The 19252-nt window shown below is 45.6% G+C and overlaps 1 protein-coding gene across 3 annotated transcripts in view; it reads left to right on the top strand.

The window, feature by feature from the left end:
- SIRT7 (sirtuin 7) overlaps nucleotides 1-9113 on the top strand; it is a 43637-nt gene extending 34524 nt beyond the window's left edge. For all 3 annotated transcript variants that reach the window (XM_029599075.1, XM_029599077.1, XM_029599076.1), the window contains exons 9-10: nucleotides 6843-6949; nucleotides 7527-9113. In XM_029599075.1, the coding sequence (XP_029454935.1) occupies nucleotides 6843-6949; nucleotides 7527-7758 (339 nt within the window). In that variant the 3' untranslated portion in view covers nucleotides 7759-9113. The remainder of the gene's footprint in view (nucleotides 1-6842; nucleotides 6950-7526) is intronic.
- Nucleotides 9114-19252: the final 10139 nt, after the last annotated feature.

The raw sequence follows: 19252 nt of genomic DNA, 5'->3' as shown, positions 1-19252 counted from the left end.
TGCCTACTCTTCAGTCACAGACTCCGGGGCAAATCAGTCAGAGTCATGTCGGGCAACGCCACGACAGTGGCGTACATCAACCACCAGGGAGGAACCATAAGCAAACAGGTGTCCCTGGAAATAGACCCCCTAATGGCGTGGGCGGAATCATACCTACAAGAGATCTCAGCCGCCCGCATCGCGGGAAAAGACAATGTCACTGCTGATTACCTCAGCAGAGAAAGTCTAGACCCAGGGGAATGAAGGCTGTCGAACACAGCCTTCCAGTTGATAGTAAACCTCTGGGGAACACCAGCCATGGACCTCCTGGCAACCTGGTCAAATGCCCAAGTTCCCAACTTCTTCAGCCGCAGACGGGAACCACAATCCCAAGGGATCCTTGCTCTCGTCCAGACCTGGCCACAGGAAATCCTGCTATATGCCTTCCCACCGTGGCCACTACTGGGCGGGATCATCCGCAAGATAGAACACCACAGGGGACCAGTACTTCTAGTGGCCCCGGACTGGCCAAGAATACCGTGGTATGCAGACATGCGAAGACTACTGACAGGGAGCCCTCTCCCTCTACCTCCACACAGGGATCTGCTCCAAAAGGCCCGATCGTCCACGAAGACCCAACTCTATTCTCTCTTATGGTTTGGCCATTGAGAGGACACGCCTGAAGAAGAGCAGATACTCGGGGGCAGTGATTGACACTCTGCTCCGAGCATGCAAGTTTTCCACATCTCTAACCTACATACGAATATGGAGGATATTCGAAGCCTGGTGTGAAGACCGCGATATCCTCCCGCGGTAGTCAAAATTCCTACGATTCTGGAATTCCTGCAGAACGGCTTACAGAGAAGGGCTTGTCTCTCAACTCCATTAAGGTGCAGGTGGCCACATTGGCCCCCCACAGAGCCAAGGTGGGGGGCGGCAGCCTAGCCTCTCATTCGGACGTCTACCGCTTCCTGAAAGGGGTCAAACAGATCCGACCACCCCTAAAATGGCCAGTACCTTTATGGAATCTCAATCTAGTTCTAGACTTCCTAGCAGGAACCTCCTTCAGACCCATCTGTGGTCTGTCCCTCCGACTACTAACATTGAAGACTGCATTTCTAGTGGCAGTCTGTTCGGCCCGTCGCATCTCCGAGCTTCAAGCACTGTCCTGTCGAGAACCGTTCCTCAGGTTCACACCAGGATCCATACAGCTAAGCACGGTCCCCTCCTTTCTCCCAAAAGTGGTTTCTCACTTCCATCTAAACCAAACCATCTCGCTGCCATTGCCAGACGAGCATAAGGACTCGGAAGAATCTCGCCGCCTTTGCCACCTTTTTGTCGGCAGACTTCTAGTCTGATACCTGGAAAGGACGGAATCCGTACGAAAGACGGACCACCTCTTCATTCTTCACAGCGGGAAGAAACAAGGGGAAGCGGCCTCGCGGGCAACCATAGCCCACTGGATCAAAGAAGTAATCAAGGCAGCCTACGTAGAGGCAGGCAAGCTGCCACCTCTACAAGACAAGGCCCATTCCACTAGAGCCCAGGCAGTGTCCTGGGCGGAAACCAAGTGGACGTCGCTCGCTGAGATCTATCGAGCGGCAACATGGTCCTCCATTCACACCTTCTCTAGGTTCTACCACCTGAATGTTCAGGCTCGGGAGGACACAGCATTCACAAGGGCAGTACTAAGTGGGCCACGGGCAGCCTCCCACCCGGTTCGGGATTAGCTTTTGTATATCCCATTGGTCCTGAGTCCATGTCCTGCACGCTAGGAAATGGAGAAATTACTTACCCACGGCTGCTGACATTCACGGAAACCTCGGGGGACAATCCCCGAGAGCAAGACAAACAAGGGTAAGCCAAGCTTCCCTCTAATTAGGACACCCATACCTACCGGGTGTCAGCGTTTCTCGGTTGAGTGCACTGGCGGTCTTCAGCTATAACCACATCAACCAGTTCAAGTTAATCAAGTTAAAATAAGTTATGCAAGTTAATCAAAGTTAATCAAGTTATTCAGCCACACATATATCCACAATTGCTTTTCGAAGAGAATACTGAAGAGCATGGCGACCTGCAGGGGTATATGTACTAGGGCTGACATCACATTGAAATCTGATCCATCTCCAACTGCTATCAGGAGCACACTATACCCATTGGTCCTGAGTCCATCTGTCTACACTAAGGAAAACGAAATTATCAGGTAAGTAATTTCTCCAATAAGTTTGCTAGCTATCAGTTTAAGCTAAAAAAAAACTGCAGAGTCTATAGATCAAACCAAGTATTGTGGTTCTCTGAGCTGATTGCTTCAGCAACTTGTCATCCTCGAGAGCTGTTTAGGATAGCTTACACTTTGATATCGCCTCCAGTTAATAATCCTTTAATGGCCTCACAGGTCTTGTGCGACTCCTTTGCATCTTCTTTCTTGAAAAAGACAGCCTCTGCAATCAAGTCTTGTATGCCAGATTTGGCTGGTATATCTTTCCCTCTACAACCTTGTCTTTCATGTTTGGCAAGCATTCACCACCATAATATGTACGAAAGTATTCTCTATTCTGAGCAAGATGAAAGACAATTTCTGTGTTTTTAATTCTTGTTCTTCAGCATTAATTAAGGTTATGTGTGTGAACATTGGTCCTTTTGTTACCAAGCTTGCGAATGCCTCTTAGTTATGTTACATTGTGAACCGAGGTGATGTTTTGCAAACGTGCCTCGGTATATAAAAAACCCTTAATTAAATAAATAAATAAATAAATAGTGAAGGCTTACTGCCAGCTTCACTGAAAGTGGCAGCAGTATATCCTCTACTTAAAAAGGCTAATCTAGACCCTTAAGATTTGCTAAACTATCACCCTATTTCCTGTACATACCCAGATCAGTCCAGACCAGTGGATTATGCACTCCCACCAGCAGATGGAGTCAGAGAACAAAGCTTCAAGGCACTGGTATCCCAAGTGTGCCAGCTGCAGCTCATCAGTATTTCTCTGACTCCAGCAGATGGTGATCATGTATACCTACAGCCGTGTGTGAGACGGATTTTTCTTGCTCCCTGAGGTGCTAGGTTCAGTGTTGGACCATCCCTCAGGCAGAGCCGGGCGAATGGGGGGTTGGTTGATTACCCCTGGCAGTGCTAGCCCGTGTGGTTCCGGGTCCCCTGATAGCCAGGGGACTGGCTCCCTCAGCAACACGAAGGCTCCCCTTCAGTATCTGCGGTACAGGGAAGTGTAGCCCCTTTGGGGATTTTTTTTCTATTCTTCTTAGCTTAGGCTTTAGTTTTTTGTGGGGGAAAAAAAAAAAAAAGAAAAACCCAGCTCCAAGTTCCCTATTCACCGTAGCTCCTGGGGTAAATCAGTCTGCCGGTGGTGCAGAGCCAGGCAGACCCCTGAAGAGGAGGGGAAAGTGTTTCAGCCCTGGTAAGAACCTCCGAGGACATTTTTAGGCTCCCTGCCTCATTCTTACCGCCGGCTCCGAAGCTATTTTTACCACGGTGGCCATTTTGTTTTTTTCTTTTTTGACCTCCCACGCGGCTCCCCAGCGTTCCTGGGGCCGATTTTCGTGCCGTTTTTGGTGGGGGGTTACCAGGGCTGGGTGGCAGCACTTGTTTTCTTCCAAGGGAGGCGTGTTATGCCCCTTTTTGCAGGAGGAACATGGCAGAAACTCCTGGTGGAACCCTGTAAGGTTTGCGGGATATGGTCAGCTTATTTAGACCCCCCTGTCACTGTGCACTGGGTGGGGAAGGTTTTTGTTATGAACCGAGGTTCAAACCTGATTTTCAGGTATTGGGGTCATTTGTTTCGGACCCTTGAGGGAGTTTTTTCCTGTTTGCCCTTGTTTCAGGAATTAGATGGCTTTTTTGTCAATTATATTTTGCTTGGGTATCGATAAATACTGATGAGCTGCAGCTGGCACACTTGGGAATACCAGTGCCTCTAAGCTTTGTTCTCTGACTCCATCTGCTGGTGGGAGTGCATAACCCACTGGTCTGGACTGATCTGTGGTATTACAGAAACGAAAATTAGCAGGTAAGAACCAATTTTCCTTGCTACCTTACCACTCTTAACTAAGATAATTGAGAAAGTTGTCTTAGGCCAGCTACAAGAATACCTAGAGGACAACAACTTTCTGGATGAGGCCCAAGTTGGGTTCCTGGCTCTTCATAGCACAGAATCATTGCTGCTTACAAGCTTTGATAGCATTCTTCTGGGATTTGACACGAGGGTTAAATATTTCTTGGTTTTGTTAGACCTGTTATCAGCTTTTGACACACTCAACCATAAGATTTTACTTGGACGGCTGGAAGCTTTAGATATTTCCTCTACTGTACTGTGTTGGTTTTCCTCTTTCCTCTCAGATCGACCCTTAAAGGGTCACGGTTAGAAATGCTTCTTCTGCCTTATGCCCTTTAGCTACAGGCGTCCCACAAGGTTTCTCACTATCTCCATCCTTGTTCAATATCTATCTGACCCCTTTATGCTCTGTTCTTTCCCATTTGGATGTCTCATACAAGTTCTTTGTAGATGGCATCCAGGTTTTTTTTTCTGGTTTCCCCCACATTTGAATCTTTTTTGGAGAAATTAGCAACCTGCCTATTTAGAGTTAAGGAGTAGCTGTCCTAAATATCAGGAAAACTGACATAGTCCTGTTATCCAGGGCTAAAAAGGTTAATGACTCTGTAGAGTTTCTGTTTGATGGACATGTTCTATCTATTCGATCAAAGGCTTGTGACCTGGGGGTATTAATAGACTCCTCTTTTTCCATGCGGTCCCATATTGATTCTTTAATCCAGTCATCTTGCTACAAGCTGCGGCTACTGCGTTCTCTAAAGCCCTCCCTACCTCACTCAGATTTTCATACTGTAACTCAATCATTTATTCTATCTTCACTGAACTACTGCAATGTTTTATTCTTGGGGCTTCTTGATACCTATTTATGGGTACTCCAACTTATACAGAATTCTGCAGCACGTCTCGTTTCAGGTACCAGAATGCGTGACTGTATTTCTCCAAATCTAGCTAGCCTTCACTGGTTTCTGATAGCCTGGAAGGTGGTTTAAAGTCCTCCTTTTCATGTTTAAAGCTCTCCACGGTCTGGCCCTTCCAGCCATTGTGTCTTCTATAAGCAGACACCGCCCCACCCGCTGCCTCCGCTCCTCATCACAGCAGTTGAGATTCCCTTGCCCAATTAGCAACCTCTCACAAGTGGATCTTTTGTATCGCAGGCCCTGCTCTCTGGAACAACCTTCCTGCAGAGAGTAATCTTTCTCACTTTAGGAAGAACTTAGGAATATCTCTTCTCTAGCCTTCCCAGACTAAGTATTACTATGGGGGGTTTTTTTCCAAGAGAAGTTATAGCAATGTTTTTTGGAGGTTTTTTTAGTTGTTTTGGCATGTTTATATTTTGTGTTGCACAAGGTTTTGTAATGCTTTACTGTGTATGTTGACTGTAATCTGCTAAGATTGGTGGATAAGCAGAATAGAAATTGTGGAAATAAATAGTAAGAAGTTCTTAACAATGGGAAAAGGATGGAAATATTGCTAAGGGATGGAGAAAGATAGTGGACATGGAGGGGATGGAGAGCAATGGGAAAGGAAAAACAGGGAGGATATTAAAGAGTAGGTAGAAGGAATGGAGTGAGATTGTTAGTGAAGGAAGAGGGACAATGGAAGTTTTTTTGTTTTGTGTTTGTTTTTTTTTGTAGAATGATAGAGAAGTTAGGGGACAGAAGAGCAGTATTTCTCAAACTTGTCCTTTTATGAGGGAAGCTGGGGACAAGTATAGAGGAAATGAGTAGAGGAAGTGTTGGTGGATGTATGGAAAGGAATTGTTAGTGGAGGGGGGAAGTAAGGAACGGGAGTAAAGCAGTACTTCTGTTGCTGGAGGGATGGGGGATCCCGATACAGAGCTAGTTGGGTTTTCGTGGTATTCAGAACAAATATGCATATAGTATATTTCCAAGAAATTGGTCGATATATAGAGCCACACATGGTAAATGGTTCAAGCCCCACCAACGTGTGTGAACAAATGGAGTCTTTATTAGAAAGATTTTAATTATGAAAGAATACAAAAATATTATGTAGAAGAATATATGTAGAAACAAAATAAAAATATAATGAAAAAAAGTAAAGAAAAATAAATATAGAAAGTGGAGGAGTAGCCTAGTGGGTGGAGCAGCAGGCTGAGAACCAAGGAAGCCAGGGTTCAAATCTTGTTTCTTCCACTGATGCTCCTTGTGACTTTGGACAATTCACTTTTATCCTCTGTTGCCTTAGATTGTAAGCCCACTGGGGCAGGGAACTACCCACTGCACCTGATTGTAACTCACTCTGAGCACAGGTTTGGAAAGGCAAGTAATAAAATTCAACATTGAGAAGTTTACACTGCTTGGCAGGGTTCCCTGGTAACCAGGAGGAGAAGCACTGGAGTAGCAGGAAGGGACGATCATTGGCAAGATGGGGAAAGGGACGGCATAGACTGAGCCAGATATTTGAGATGGATAGATGGGAGGAGTAGTGTGGAGCATAGGACTGAGAGTGGGAATAGATTTTAGATTAAGGGAAGAGAGAGTTAGGTGATAGAATTTGAAGTATGGTGGTAATGTGCATAGTTCATTTTGTAAGGGGGACTCCCCTTTCTCAGGATGTGTGCTCCCTAACACCCAGCTCCAGGGAGCCTCTCTGCACTTGTGCCCTCTGAATTTTTCTACATGCCCGGAGTCTCCAGCCCCTCTACACTATAAAAGCTTTTTTTGTGTCCACAAGGCCATTGGATGAGGCACAATGAAGTTCTTTCAGAAGGATCGCATCTGCAGAGAATGCAATGAAAATTCTGAATTTTTCATTTCGTTTTATATTTCCCTGCCTCAGTGGACCCCGAAAGATGACATGGCTGTGCTGAAGATTCATGGGCGATGTGATGATGTCTTGAGGCTGCTAATAGGAGAACTGGGCCTAGAGCTTACAGCATATGACAGGTGAGATTTTGGCAATGGCACCAGGTTGGGGGAGGGTGATGCTTATGTACCAGGGTGGTGACATACTGGCAGGGGCAGTCTGGAGGGTGGGGAGGTGGTAGCAACAGTTACCCACCAGCAGTTGCAGTGTAGGGAAAAGAGGGTGGTGATGCTGACATACTGGCAGTAGTATGCTGGAAAAGAAGAATGTGACAACAATATACTGGCAGTGGTAGCATGGGAGGGGAGGGGGTGATGTTGATTTAGCTGCCATAACAGATGGGGTGATACTGTGGGGGTTAGGAGTTGTGATGCTACAGATCCTATGAAGAATGGCCATCATTTAATCTGCAGTTTATAGCTATGCCTCCCACTGACATATTCTATCTCATTCTGGAAAGCAAAAGGACCAAAATTTATTGATTTGGATCTTAGAATCTCCAGGGAATGTTTCATTAACCATGAGCTAAAACTGTGCTTGCTGTGTTTTGGTGGGGAGCCCTGTAGTCACTGAAGGAAGGTGAAGCCAGCGTTTTTAGCCTCTCTTCTTGCAAGAGGTCTTGTTACCGAGCTCATCTTCTACCTTTTCCCTCACCAGGTCCCAGGATCCGATCTTCTCGCTGGCGGTTCCTCTGCGGCCCGATGAAGAGCCCAGCCACAGCCGCAGAGTCATAAGAACGGCAGAGTCTATGGAGAAATTACAAAAAGGAGAGCATCAGCAGGGAGAACACAGGGACATGGAGACAACTCAGGTCAACTCTGCTCCACTCTGTGCCGGCTGGTTCGGCAAAGGCTGCAGAAAACGCACAAAGAGAAAAAGATGCTTGTAACTACTGGAAAGGCAAAGCAGAAGGCAAATGCTTTTGGAACCGTTACTGGAGAGGAATCTTTCCCAGGGATGTGGTGCATGGTACAGCTCGCACCAAGATTTTGGGGAGCAGCAGGCAACTGCAGCTTAAAGCAACAGGTTCAGCTACGGATCAAACTAACACTGCCGCACAATAAACACCAAGAGTGCTCTTTGTTCTGATTTGTATTTCATTTCTGAGATTTCAGACTTAACGGTTAGAAAGCCGCTTCTGTTTTGTGAGTTTTATCCTGCTGACTTTTCAGTACATTGATGGCTGCTATGTCTGCATAGAGCAAAACAAACTTGTAAGTAAATTTGTAGAAGGGGCATTTTCAGCAACAGCTGCACACTTTAAATTCTAAAATATAAAATGCAAGGGAAGGAAACCTAGGAGTGAGACCAAAAGAAACATACTTTTTTTTTTTGTTTTTTAATTCTTTTTATTATATTTTTCAATCTTAGATTAATACAATATAGAATGTACAATACATGTATACACCATTGGATAGAAGTCAATGGTATATTGCAAGCTGAATTAAATAAATGAATTGGAGAACTTTTTCCCACCCCATCCTGCACACATTTCCATTCTTTTAGCTGAAAAAGACCCATTTTGTTTCTGAATATGAGATACTGTACAACCAAATGACCAGCAGTACATTAACCCTGCAGCCTCTTTTTTAAAACCAAGGAAAGAGCATATTCAAATGTATTTACTCTTAATATATTCCAGGAAATGTCCCCTTATCTTCCAGAATTGGTTTGTCTTATCACTTTTTTTTTTTTTTTCACGATGGTTCAGTCTTCTTTAATGGGTCTGTGCCATGCAGTAGGGCAGAGCCTGGAGTCTTACCCTCCTGTAGTGTTCATTAGCTCATGCTTCATATTTAGATGTAATTATAATCTCTGCCTGTATTCCTGATATTCACCTCCAGATAGGGATTCTTGGATCATAATCTGATTATTAACCCTGCCCATAATCCCTTTACTCACCCAGGGTTATTGGATCAGGATCACAGCAAGAAGAGCCCAGGACCCAAGGGAATAATTGATATCATCCCAGGTTATGGTGGGATTTATAGCTGCCATATTTTGGCTCTTCTTTTGTTTTCTTGCTTACAAAGCTAAACACAAGCCACGCAGGTGAGGGCAGCAGAGGCAATATTTTCCTATTGGTATCTTGCACCAAAGACCTTCAGAGCATTTATAATCCGGAATATTGTTTCCTACTGCCTCTGTTTTTCTGAAAGTTTTTAACTTTAATTAGGTAGTGCGATTGACATGTTAATCCAATTAACTGCTGAAATAAAGCTCAATAAACAAATTAAAAGGTGATGCATCTTGATTGGACTAACTTAATACATTCCTTTTCATCCGGGCAAGCCAGTCCCCACCAGTGGTTTGTGCACTCCAACCAGCAGATGGAGACTGAGAACGATGACTTGCTGATGTGACCCTCATATAGCTTTGCTCAGGTACCAGCCAGCCAGTTTTTCTCAGTCTGTCGCCATTTTAGGTGGCAGAAACTGCTGAGGCATGCGGTGGGAAGCATTTGACTCAGCCTATGAGATGAAGAGAGAGTGAGATGGCATTGGGGGAGCAGTGTGGGAAGAAGCTTCATATCTGCTCTGCATGCCATATGAGAGTCCTTAGTCCCAGGAGGTCCCTCAATGTGTGCCAAATGTGTGTTGTGGACATACATCCTTACTTGTGAATTTTGGTCTGCCAGGAATGAACAAGCCATTCTGACCTCCTGTGGTGATAGCATTCGCTCCCTCCCTCAGTTGAGAGTCTGGAAACAATTTCAGGAGACAGACAGGACAGGAGTGAGGTGAAGGCTGTGGCCCTAGCCCTCTTCCTGACAGGCGAAGAGCTCTAGTAGGGTAAGGAGGCCTTGGGCTCAGTCCTGCTGCATAGTCCTCTTCTGTCTGGTCCTTCTTTCTTTCCTTTGCTCTGTGCCATTCTTTATGCTGATTGCTGGTTCAGTGAGTTTAGCATTTGGCCGAGAAAGCTTATTTAAAAAAAAATAAAAAAATGCATGCGTTGGGCAGCGCTAGGAGCGGGTGCAGATGCGATTATTGCTAGACCAAACAGACAGCTGCAATCATGGTCGAGGAGTGCTGCAGGGCTATTTTGGGACTGGCTAAATTTTTTAGTGGCAGTGCAGAGACATGCAGCAGGTGCCATTTTAGGTGGCAGAAGCTGCTGAGGTATGTGGTGGGAAGCGTTTGCTCAGCCTGTTTGGGTAAGAGAAAGTGAGATGGCATCGGGGGAGCAGCGCGGGAAGAAGTTTCATATCTGCTCTGCATGTCATATGAGGGTCCTTAGTCCCAGGAGGTTCCTCAATGTGTGCCAAAAGTGTGTTGGGGCTCAGGGAGAATTTGTCTCTGCAAGAACTTCAGAGGTTAGAATATGGCGGCTGCTCCTACCAGGGCGGTTGAGGAGCATTCCCCGCCTCCTCTCCTACCAATCTCCTCAGGAGTGGGCTCAGAGAAGGCTTTGCCTAACCTGGGGATGGATCTTTCTGCAATTTCGTGGGTGGAATTCTTTTTAAAGGTCTCCAGGCCTTCTGTCATGGGCAGGAACCCTGGGAGGAAGTTTTAGAGGTCTCCCTCCTTGGAGCCTAGGTAGCATTCCAAGGAGTCCTTGTCTCCTTTCAGGAGGAAGAAGAGAAGGAGAGAGACTGAGGGAGAAAGGTGATGACAGGGATCCTTCAGGAAACTCAGATGGGGAGTCAGAATCCTCGGTGGGGGATTCCTATGAACCATTATTGGAAGGAGGGGGAGATTCTCCCAGATGCTGAGCCTCATAAAACTATGCTTTGGCTTTTTCACAGGGATGAGGTGACCAGTTTAATTCTGCAGACCTTGAAGGCCTTGGCTGTGAGGAGACCTTGCCTGCAATGGCTAAGGATCCAAAGAAGAGCCCTGTAATGGTTAGCTTGCTCAAGGCATCCTATTTTTTTCCTCCACACGAAGCTGACCAGGAGCTGATAGATTTGGAATGGAGCGCACCTGAGGCTTATTTTTAAAGTACGTTGCTCTTTAGCAGGATTGTATCCTATGGACTCTAAAACGAGAGAGCAACTCCGGTTTCCCAAGGTATACGCCTTGGTATGCATAGTGACAAAGTGGACCACCATTCCGGTGGAAGGAGATGCGGCTTTAAAAGGCCCTCAAGATCGTAAGATTGAGACCATTTTGAAGTAGGCCTTTGAAGCGATGGCCATGAATCTCCAAATCTCTGCTTGCTGTTGTATGGTAGCTAGGGCTGGGTTACAGTTGGCCCAGGATGCTCTAGGAGAGAATGGCCCATACCTGGAGCCGGGAACTGCCTTTCTGGCGGATGCTGGCTATGATTTGGCATGCATGGTGGCTTAAGGGGTGGCTTCTATGGCTGCAAAACTGGTCTGCTGTTACTATTTCGAAATTGAACCTTACCAAGTTGCCTTTTAAGGGGCGCTTGTTTGGGGAAGAGTTAGAGAAGATGGAAGATCAGTGGGGAGAGTCGAAACTTCCTTGGTTACCAGAGGATAAGTCAACTCCCCAGTTTTCTCAGGTGAAGGGGCGATTTCAGAGCTCTCAGCGTTTTCAGTCTTCCAGAGGTTTGAGCAGCCAGAGGTCTTGTACATTTAGTAGGTCTCAGTTCTTTTCAGGCAAGGAAGCCAAGTAAAGATGGTGCCCCTGTCTCTGGAACTCTTCAATCCTTGCAGTGAAGTTTTGGTCCATCCTCTGGTGCCAGAAGTAGGTGGTTGCCTGTCTCAGTTTTATCGGAGAAGGACCCACATCACTTCAGACGGGTATGCTTTGAAACTTATCCATCCTCTCTCAGACACTTTTATGATTTTCCCCTGCAAGTCTGTGGGAAAAGTTAGTGGTCCAGTCTATGTTGCAGCGGCTGCTTGCCCTGAAGCCTGTGGTTCCAGTTCCAAAGGATCAGGAGGGCACAGAGTGCTATTCCATTTAGTTAGTGATTCCCAAGAAAGAGGGTACATTTCGATCTATTCTGGATCTCAAGGGGATCAATCGAGCCTTCCGGATTACCCATTTCCAGATGGAAACACTAAGATCAGTGATCATGGTGGTACAGAAGGGAGAATTTCTCACTTCTCTGGACCTATCGGCGGCTTACCTTCATATTCTGATTTGCAAGCAGCAACAGTGCTATTTGCACTTTGCATTTTTAGGTTGGTACTACCAGTTCCAAGCGTTGCTCCTCGGCTTGGCCAAGGTACCCAGAACGTTTTCCAAGGTGATGGTAGTTGTAGCCGCAGCCCTCAGAAAGGAGGTCATTCTTGTTCATCTGTACTTGGATGACTGGCTAATTGGAGCCAAGTCTGAGGAGAGCCGAGTCGGGTTCAGCAGGGTGGTACAGTTGTTACAGCACCTGGGATGGGTAGTGAACTTTGCCAAAAGCAATCTGCAGCCATCTCAGATCCTGGAATATCTGGGCATCTGGTTCCTTATGGCTCAAGGCAAGGTGTTTCTTCTGGAGTCTCGCATCTAGAAGATCTGGGGTTAGGGCCGGACTTGCGTGTTGTGATTGGTCTGTCTGGTCATATCTGCAGATATTGGGATCAGTGGCTGCGACGATAGGTTGTTCTTTAGGTGCGTGCTCGTATGTGTCCTGTGCAGTGGTTCCTCTGGCTCAGTGGAATCCCCAGTCGCAGGAGTACAATGTGATGTTGACCTTGCTGCCAGAGATTTGACGGAAGATGCTTTAGTGGTTATGAAGGGAGCATCTCAAAAAAAAAAAAAAAAAGGTATGGATTTGGAGACCTGTCTGGTTGGTGGTCACAACGGATGTGAATCTCCAGGGCTGGGGAGCGCACTGACAGGAGTTGATGGTGCAAGGACAGCAGGCTACCGAAGACGCATCTTGGTCCATCAGCCAGCTAGAGGCACGAGCGATCCAGTTAGCCTTCCTGCAATTCACGGATCAGTTGGAAGGAAAGGCAGTGAAAGTTATGTCAGACAATGCGACAGAAGTGGCGTACGTAAATCACCAAAGAGGGGTTCAAAGTCAACAAGTCTCTCTTGAAATGGATGCTGCCTTTCCATGGGTGGAGCTTCATTTGCAGACACTGTCAGCCTTGCATATAGCAGGAGTCGACAATGTGTGGGCAGATTACCTCAGTTGTCACAAGTTGGATCCAGGAAAATAGGAACTGGCTCCCAAGGTTTTTCATCTTATTGTGGATCACTGGGGGTATCCCTTTCTGGATCTAATGGGGAGTCGCAAGAATGTGAAAGTGGAGAGATTCTGCAGTCTGTCAAGGGATGTTCAAGCATTCGGAGTAGATGTACTAGTTCAGGCTTGGCCACAGGAGAAGTTTTTGTTTATTTATTTATTTAACATTTTATATACCGACATTTGTCAGGAACATCACATAGTTATTCTGTGTTTCTGCCATGGCCCATGATGGCCGCTTATTGCAGAAGATAGCACAACATCCAGGTTTGGTGCTTCTGGTGGCCCCAGACTGGCTGTGCCGGCTGTGGTATGCGGATCTGCATCATCTTCTGGTGGGGGATGGCAACCCCCTCTTCTTAGGGGGCTGTTACGGCAGGGCCCAATATTTTACAACAGTCTGGGTCAGTTTTGTCTTATGGTTTGGTCCTTGACAGGACTAGGCTCTTAATTAAGGTGAGATTACTCAGGGGCAGAGGTGGAAACTCTTCTGAGAGTTCTCTGTAGCTAATTTGCCTTAGTCTTTTTATACTGTTAAACATGGCTCACATATGCTTACCCCCTCCCCTCGCTCATCCCCTATGTTGCTGGTAATTTCCTTCATGTGCCTCTCAGGCATCACATATTCTACTTATTCAGTTCTTCCTTTGTTTCTTGTAACTTTCTTGGCACCTTTCTTATCAGGAATTCACTCTGCACTCTCACGCCATTCTCAGCCTTGGGCAGATGATTACATTTTTCCCTCTTCAGGCCTTTTTATTCCAGTTATTAGTCAACATGAGGCAGTTTTCTTAAAGCAGTAATTTCACCTAATTCTTCAGAGTGCATAGGTTTTCCACCTCATTGGCATATATTTGTGTTTGGCAAGTTTTTGAGCATTGGTGTCAGAATCGCATTTCTCTGCCCCCTTTGGCACCTATTCCCTTAATCTTGGATTTTTTGCAGGAAGGTCTGCGTAAGGGATTGGCCTTGAACATGCTGAAGGTGCAGGTGGCTATTATAGTGTGTTATCGGGGCCACATGAAGGGGAGGCCTCTCTTCTCACGCAGATGTGTCTAAGTTCTTGAGGAGAGTGAAACACCTTAGACCTCCTTTTGTGTTTCCAGTACCCTTGTGGGATTTGAATCTGGTCTTCTCTTTTCTGGCAAGTCTGACCTTTTCATCCTCTTCGGGGCATTTCCTTGCGTCTACTGACCCTGAAGACTGTTTTTGGGCACTATTTGTTCGGCAAGGCAGATTTCGGAATTTGCAAGCCTTGTCATGCAGAGACCCTTTTTTGATTATCACACCAGATAAGGAACAGATTTGGATGGTACCTGCCTTTTTACTGAAGGTGGTTTCGGATATTCACTTAAATCAGTCGGTTTTGTTGCCATCCTTAGATAGGGATATGGATGGACAGGAATACAGGAAATTGCAGCTGTTGGACTTACAGCGGCATTTATTACGTTAGCTGGAGGTTACAAGCAAGTTTCGGAAATCAGATCAGCTTTTTGTTCAACGGGGAGTGAAGAAGGGGGGGAGGCAGCTTCTTGGGGCTCAGTAGCTCATTGGCTTAAGGAAGTGCTGACATTCCGAGAAGCCTCTCCTGAGGCAAGTTCGGGCACTTTCAACCCGGGCGCAGGCGGTTTCCTGGGCAGAATTGCATTTGCTTTCTCTGGCAGAGATCTGTAGAGCAGTGACGTGGTGTTCTTTACGTTCGTTTGCCAGATATTACTGACTGGATGTGGCAGCATGAGATGATTCTGCCTTTGCTAGGGCAGTGCTGCTTGGACCTCAGGTAGCCTCCAGCCCTTCTGGGGAGTAGCTTTGGTGCATCCCACTGATGTAGACTGGCTTGCCCGAATGAAGAGGAAGGTGAAATTACTTCTTACCTGATAATTTGTTTCCTCAAAGGTAGGGTAAGCCAATTCACCGTTAGACTCGGGCTGCCTTTAGGGCAACTGGCTTTCTTCTGTTTTGCTAGATCCTTGTCAAGGAAGGAATGAGATTCAAGAATCTCTCATGCAGCTGTACGAGCACATATCGGGTAAGTGAGTCCCATTCTCCTCCTAGGATACTGTGGTTTCTGATTGTTGTAGGGGGACTACTGTTAGCAGTGCTGGGACCAGTGTTTCCATTGTTAAAAATAAATAAAAGTAAAAAAACAAACAAACCCCACAAAGTTAAATTGAATAGTGTTTGTAAGATGTGATATTTCTTGTTAATGGTTGGTGGGTAATTTACAATTTGCTTTTGAAGAAATAGTGGCTGGCTGGTGTGTGAGCAGAGCTATATGAGGGTGACATCAGCCTGTCATCGTTCTGTCTCCATCTGCTGGTTGGAGTGCACAACCTGCTGATGTGGACTGGCTTACCCTACTTCGAGGAAAGGAAATTATCAGGTAAGAATTAATTCTACCTTTCTTGGCTTGCTTTCAGGAGTTACAATAATGAAGAGAACCTGAAAGTTCATCAAGAAATATAGTGCTAGTTCAATAAAAAGGTCTCACCTTGTAATTTGTTCTTTGACCTTTATGGAACTTGTATAAGCAAATCAAAGGCTTAAAACAGAAAGGAATTGACCTTTTCAGTCAATTATGGATAGCATAACTACATCCCTCCATGTCAGGGCAAGCTGAACCAGGCCTAGTTTTACCTCATTAAATGAACAGAGCTGTGGTTCTGGTATGGTTCTGGGGGAGGGGTGGAAGTAGTAGGAAGGGGACCTTAACTAAGAAATTGGAACTACATCTCCCTGCATACAATAGAACAAAACCAAGATACTTTCAATTTGTCTCCCTTCCCAGGGAGCTTTATTGTGCTTAGAGAGGTTTCCTTCAGGTACTAGCTACGTAAATACTGTCCACTGTGACAGTAGCTAGTAAGTGGTGGTCCCTGCAGCACCACCTGATCAGTGGCATATCAACTACAACACTACAGTTCCCAATCTGGAAAGGTATAGTGGCCTTTTATAGCCAATGAGAGTGAAGGAAATTCGATGAAATTTGTGCATTTTTGCAATGAACTTTAGTCAAACATTTAATATTACCACAGCTTTCTACAACTGTATGATTAATTGTAAGGAATATTTAGCAAATCTCACGTGAGATTGATCTTGCTGGTATATCATTTAAATCATTTGTTTGACCCTCTGGTTTCCTCCTTGTAATGACAGTGGTGAGGGACCTGGAGAATGGTTTCTAGCTCATTTAGAGCCTGCCTCAATTAGGTACCCCCACCTTGAGTCAATACAGCAATTGCCTTGTGACTTTTTTTTTTCCTTATTTTTATATCTCCAGCTCCATTCAGCTAGTGACGGTTCTCGCCTGAGCCAGTAAACTGCATCTCTCTCCAGTGCCTGGTTCTCATGGCCCCTAACCCTGGCTACTTGGTTGTTAGTGTTGCCTGATGTCTGAGATATGCTTCCTTCACAGCTTATCCAGCCAGCCTAGTGAATCAAACCCAGGTCTTCTGCATGCCAGTGTGCAGCATTTGCCACTGGCTGGCATAAATCAGTCTTCTAAGATATTATTGACTAACAGACACCTCTTAAAATTGTTAAATATGTTTTTGCCCCCTGCCCCCACATTTTCCCCTAACCTTTCACAGCCCAGGCTGTACTGTGCCCAGTCCACTGACACAGCTGTTTCCTCACCCTTCTAAGCAATATTTATAATTTTAATTATTTTTTTATTTATATTCTCCCTTTTGTGATTCTTCCAAGTGGATTGCATTCAGGCTCTTTAGGTATTTCCCATTTTATGTCTAACAGAAAAATGCTTAGTTAATAGGGCCCTAAGTTTGTAGATGAGGCACTGGAGTCTGAAATGACTTTCCTAAGGGAGCAGCAGCAGGATTTGAACATTGGCTTACCTGGTCTTATGTATGCCAATTGGTGGCACTTTCCACTGACCACTTAAATCCCAACCAGTGTTCCTTCAGACCTAATTAGGTATTCCATGGAAATGTAGCCACTGCCTCCTGCTCAGATCCAGACCAGTACCTGTGCTCTGCTCTCAATGCCTTGTAGCAACAAGAAACACTAGCAAGGCTCTCAAACATCTAAGAGCTCCCTTCTGAGAACATGTGCAATTATGCATGCTGCTGCTTCTTAGCTACAGCATGAGCCCTACACTCTGGTAATTAGTGGGCAGTATGTAGGACATAGCTGAGCCCCAGTATGGGCAGTGTGCATAGCACTGCCTCCTGTGAGTCCTTCCAGCCTCTGTCTAATCCCCAGACAGAGTGAGATGGAGACGATGCACTGAGCACTGACTGCGACTCAAACTGAGTGTTTGAAGCAGCAGCAGTGGAGGAGCTTTCTACCTATACCATACCCACTTCTCCCTGCCCCATTGTGATGTGTTCATATGTGTCTGCCCCTCTATTCCTTTGTTTTACAGTTTGGAAGAGAGACTGATGGAGCTTTCAGTGCTTCTCTAGCTCTTTTGGCCATATAAATATATGTTGGCATTGCCTACTGCAGAGGTTGGTGTGCCACACATGTTTGGTTATGTAGCCGTCATGGCCAGTTTTAAGATTAGGTGCCCATAGGCAGAGGGCTGGGGTCAGGGAATCCTCTTTGCTTCTCCTCCCCCCCCCCCTTGGAAATCAGAGAGCAGTGGGGGGTCCCAGTTTTTGGTTGCTTTTAGAATTTGCCACCCTAGATGTGTATCTATGTTGCAGATGACTAAATCCAGCCCTAGTAGCTATGCCTTGGGCTTGAAAAGGTTGGAAACACTTAAGATATTATTTATGACCAGACACTTGGTAAAATTCACCAGAGGATGTTTTATGCTACCTGCCCCATACTTTCTCCTACCCTTTCACAGCCTGATCCATCAGCTACATCCTGTGGATCGACATGCGTGGCCCTTGCAGTCTTTCTGGGCTCCTGAAGTCCTGCGCCTGCAGCTGTCTTGGCTGTGCTGCCATTTGGTCTGAATCTTCTAGTGTTACAGGCTGAAGGCTAGTGACAGTGGTATACACATGCATGCCTCACTGGTCACTAATGGATCCCACCGTCTAAATGTATTATATTTACAGATGACAGCTGGGTTTGCAGAAGTGCGAAAATAAAACATAAGGGATTTGTGTAATTCCTGACTAAAGTTCAAGGGAGCTGCTGCTTGTTTGGAGTTCATAAAACCTGTTCCAGCTCTGGTCTGTTACCTTTCACCAGGATTCTCTGTTCAAGGGGACCTTCAAATTCTCTTCATGGAAGGCTGCCCTGGCCTCAGCAGTGCATCAACCCAGGAGTTGTAGAACTCCCAGTAGCCAGGGCATGGTCAGCAGCTCTACACAAGAAGAGCCTGAAGTTCTTAAATTCAGGGAGCTGGAGGAAGATTAAATTGTGGTTTTTGCTAACTTTGTACATGAAAGAAAGTTTCCATGCAGGACTGAAACAGTTAAAAGAATGTCTGTTTTCATTTTGACCAGTGATGTGCTTTAGCAACTCATATCGACTATACATAGTCAATGACAGCAGATAAAGACCAGAGTCATCCAGCCAGTCTGCCCTTCCAAGGTGTTCAAGGTTGTAACTGCCTCTCTAGGCAGGTTACCTCCCTTGCCTTTTTGTTTAGGGTTATAACTAGTATTCTGTGCAGGTTACCCCCATAAAGTTACCACATCAACCCCTGTGCTTCATTTCCATCCTCTGGTAATGAGGGAGCTTTTTTGTTTATCCCATGTCCTTCTGAATTCTGTCACTGCTTTTGTCTTCATTACAGGCATTTACCACCCTTCCCATTAAATATTTCCTGACATTTTTTCCTGTACCCACCCCATCCCTGTTCCTGCCCTAGAGTATCAGAGCATGACACCTAGTCTACAGCTTCCCTTCCATTGAAAAAGATTTCTAGCTTGTGCATTTTTAATACCTTTCAGGTGTTACAGGCACTAATGTGACTAGCGGGAAGTATGTGTGAGATATAGACACAGGAGAGACTCACTAGTGCTTCTCTAATATTTATTATAACCCTAGTATATAACAAAGCATAAAATTAGAACCTATAGTAAACCAGCTCCACACAGAAACTTCTTTGCATGCCAAGCTACCAGATGAACAGGAGTTATCTCTCACCCAAGCCAGTTTCTGGTGTCCGGTCAGTAGTTTGTTGTTCTTGGTGCCAACGATGCACTCTCTGATGCTGCTGTACTGTGTGTTGTTTTTCACACACATTATTATAGCCCTTTGTTTCACAAGCTGTGCCTTGTCCTAGTCTGGAGTTTTCATCTTATCTTTCCAATTAGCTGTAGAGATTCTTTGATCCATGCTTGGCTGAGTTTTTTCAGGGCCTG

The sequence above is a fragment of the Rhinatrema bivittatum genome, chromosome 4 (assembly GCF_901001135.1).
Source record: "Rhinatrema bivittatum chromosome 4, aRhiBiv1.1, whole genome shotgun sequence".
Lineage (NCBI taxonomy): Eukaryota > Metazoa > Chordata > Amphibia > Gymnophiona > Rhinatrematidae > Rhinatrema > Rhinatrema bivittatum.
Note: the sequence above shows the minus strand (reverse complement) of the source record. Positions and strands in the feature narration are given on the sequence as shown.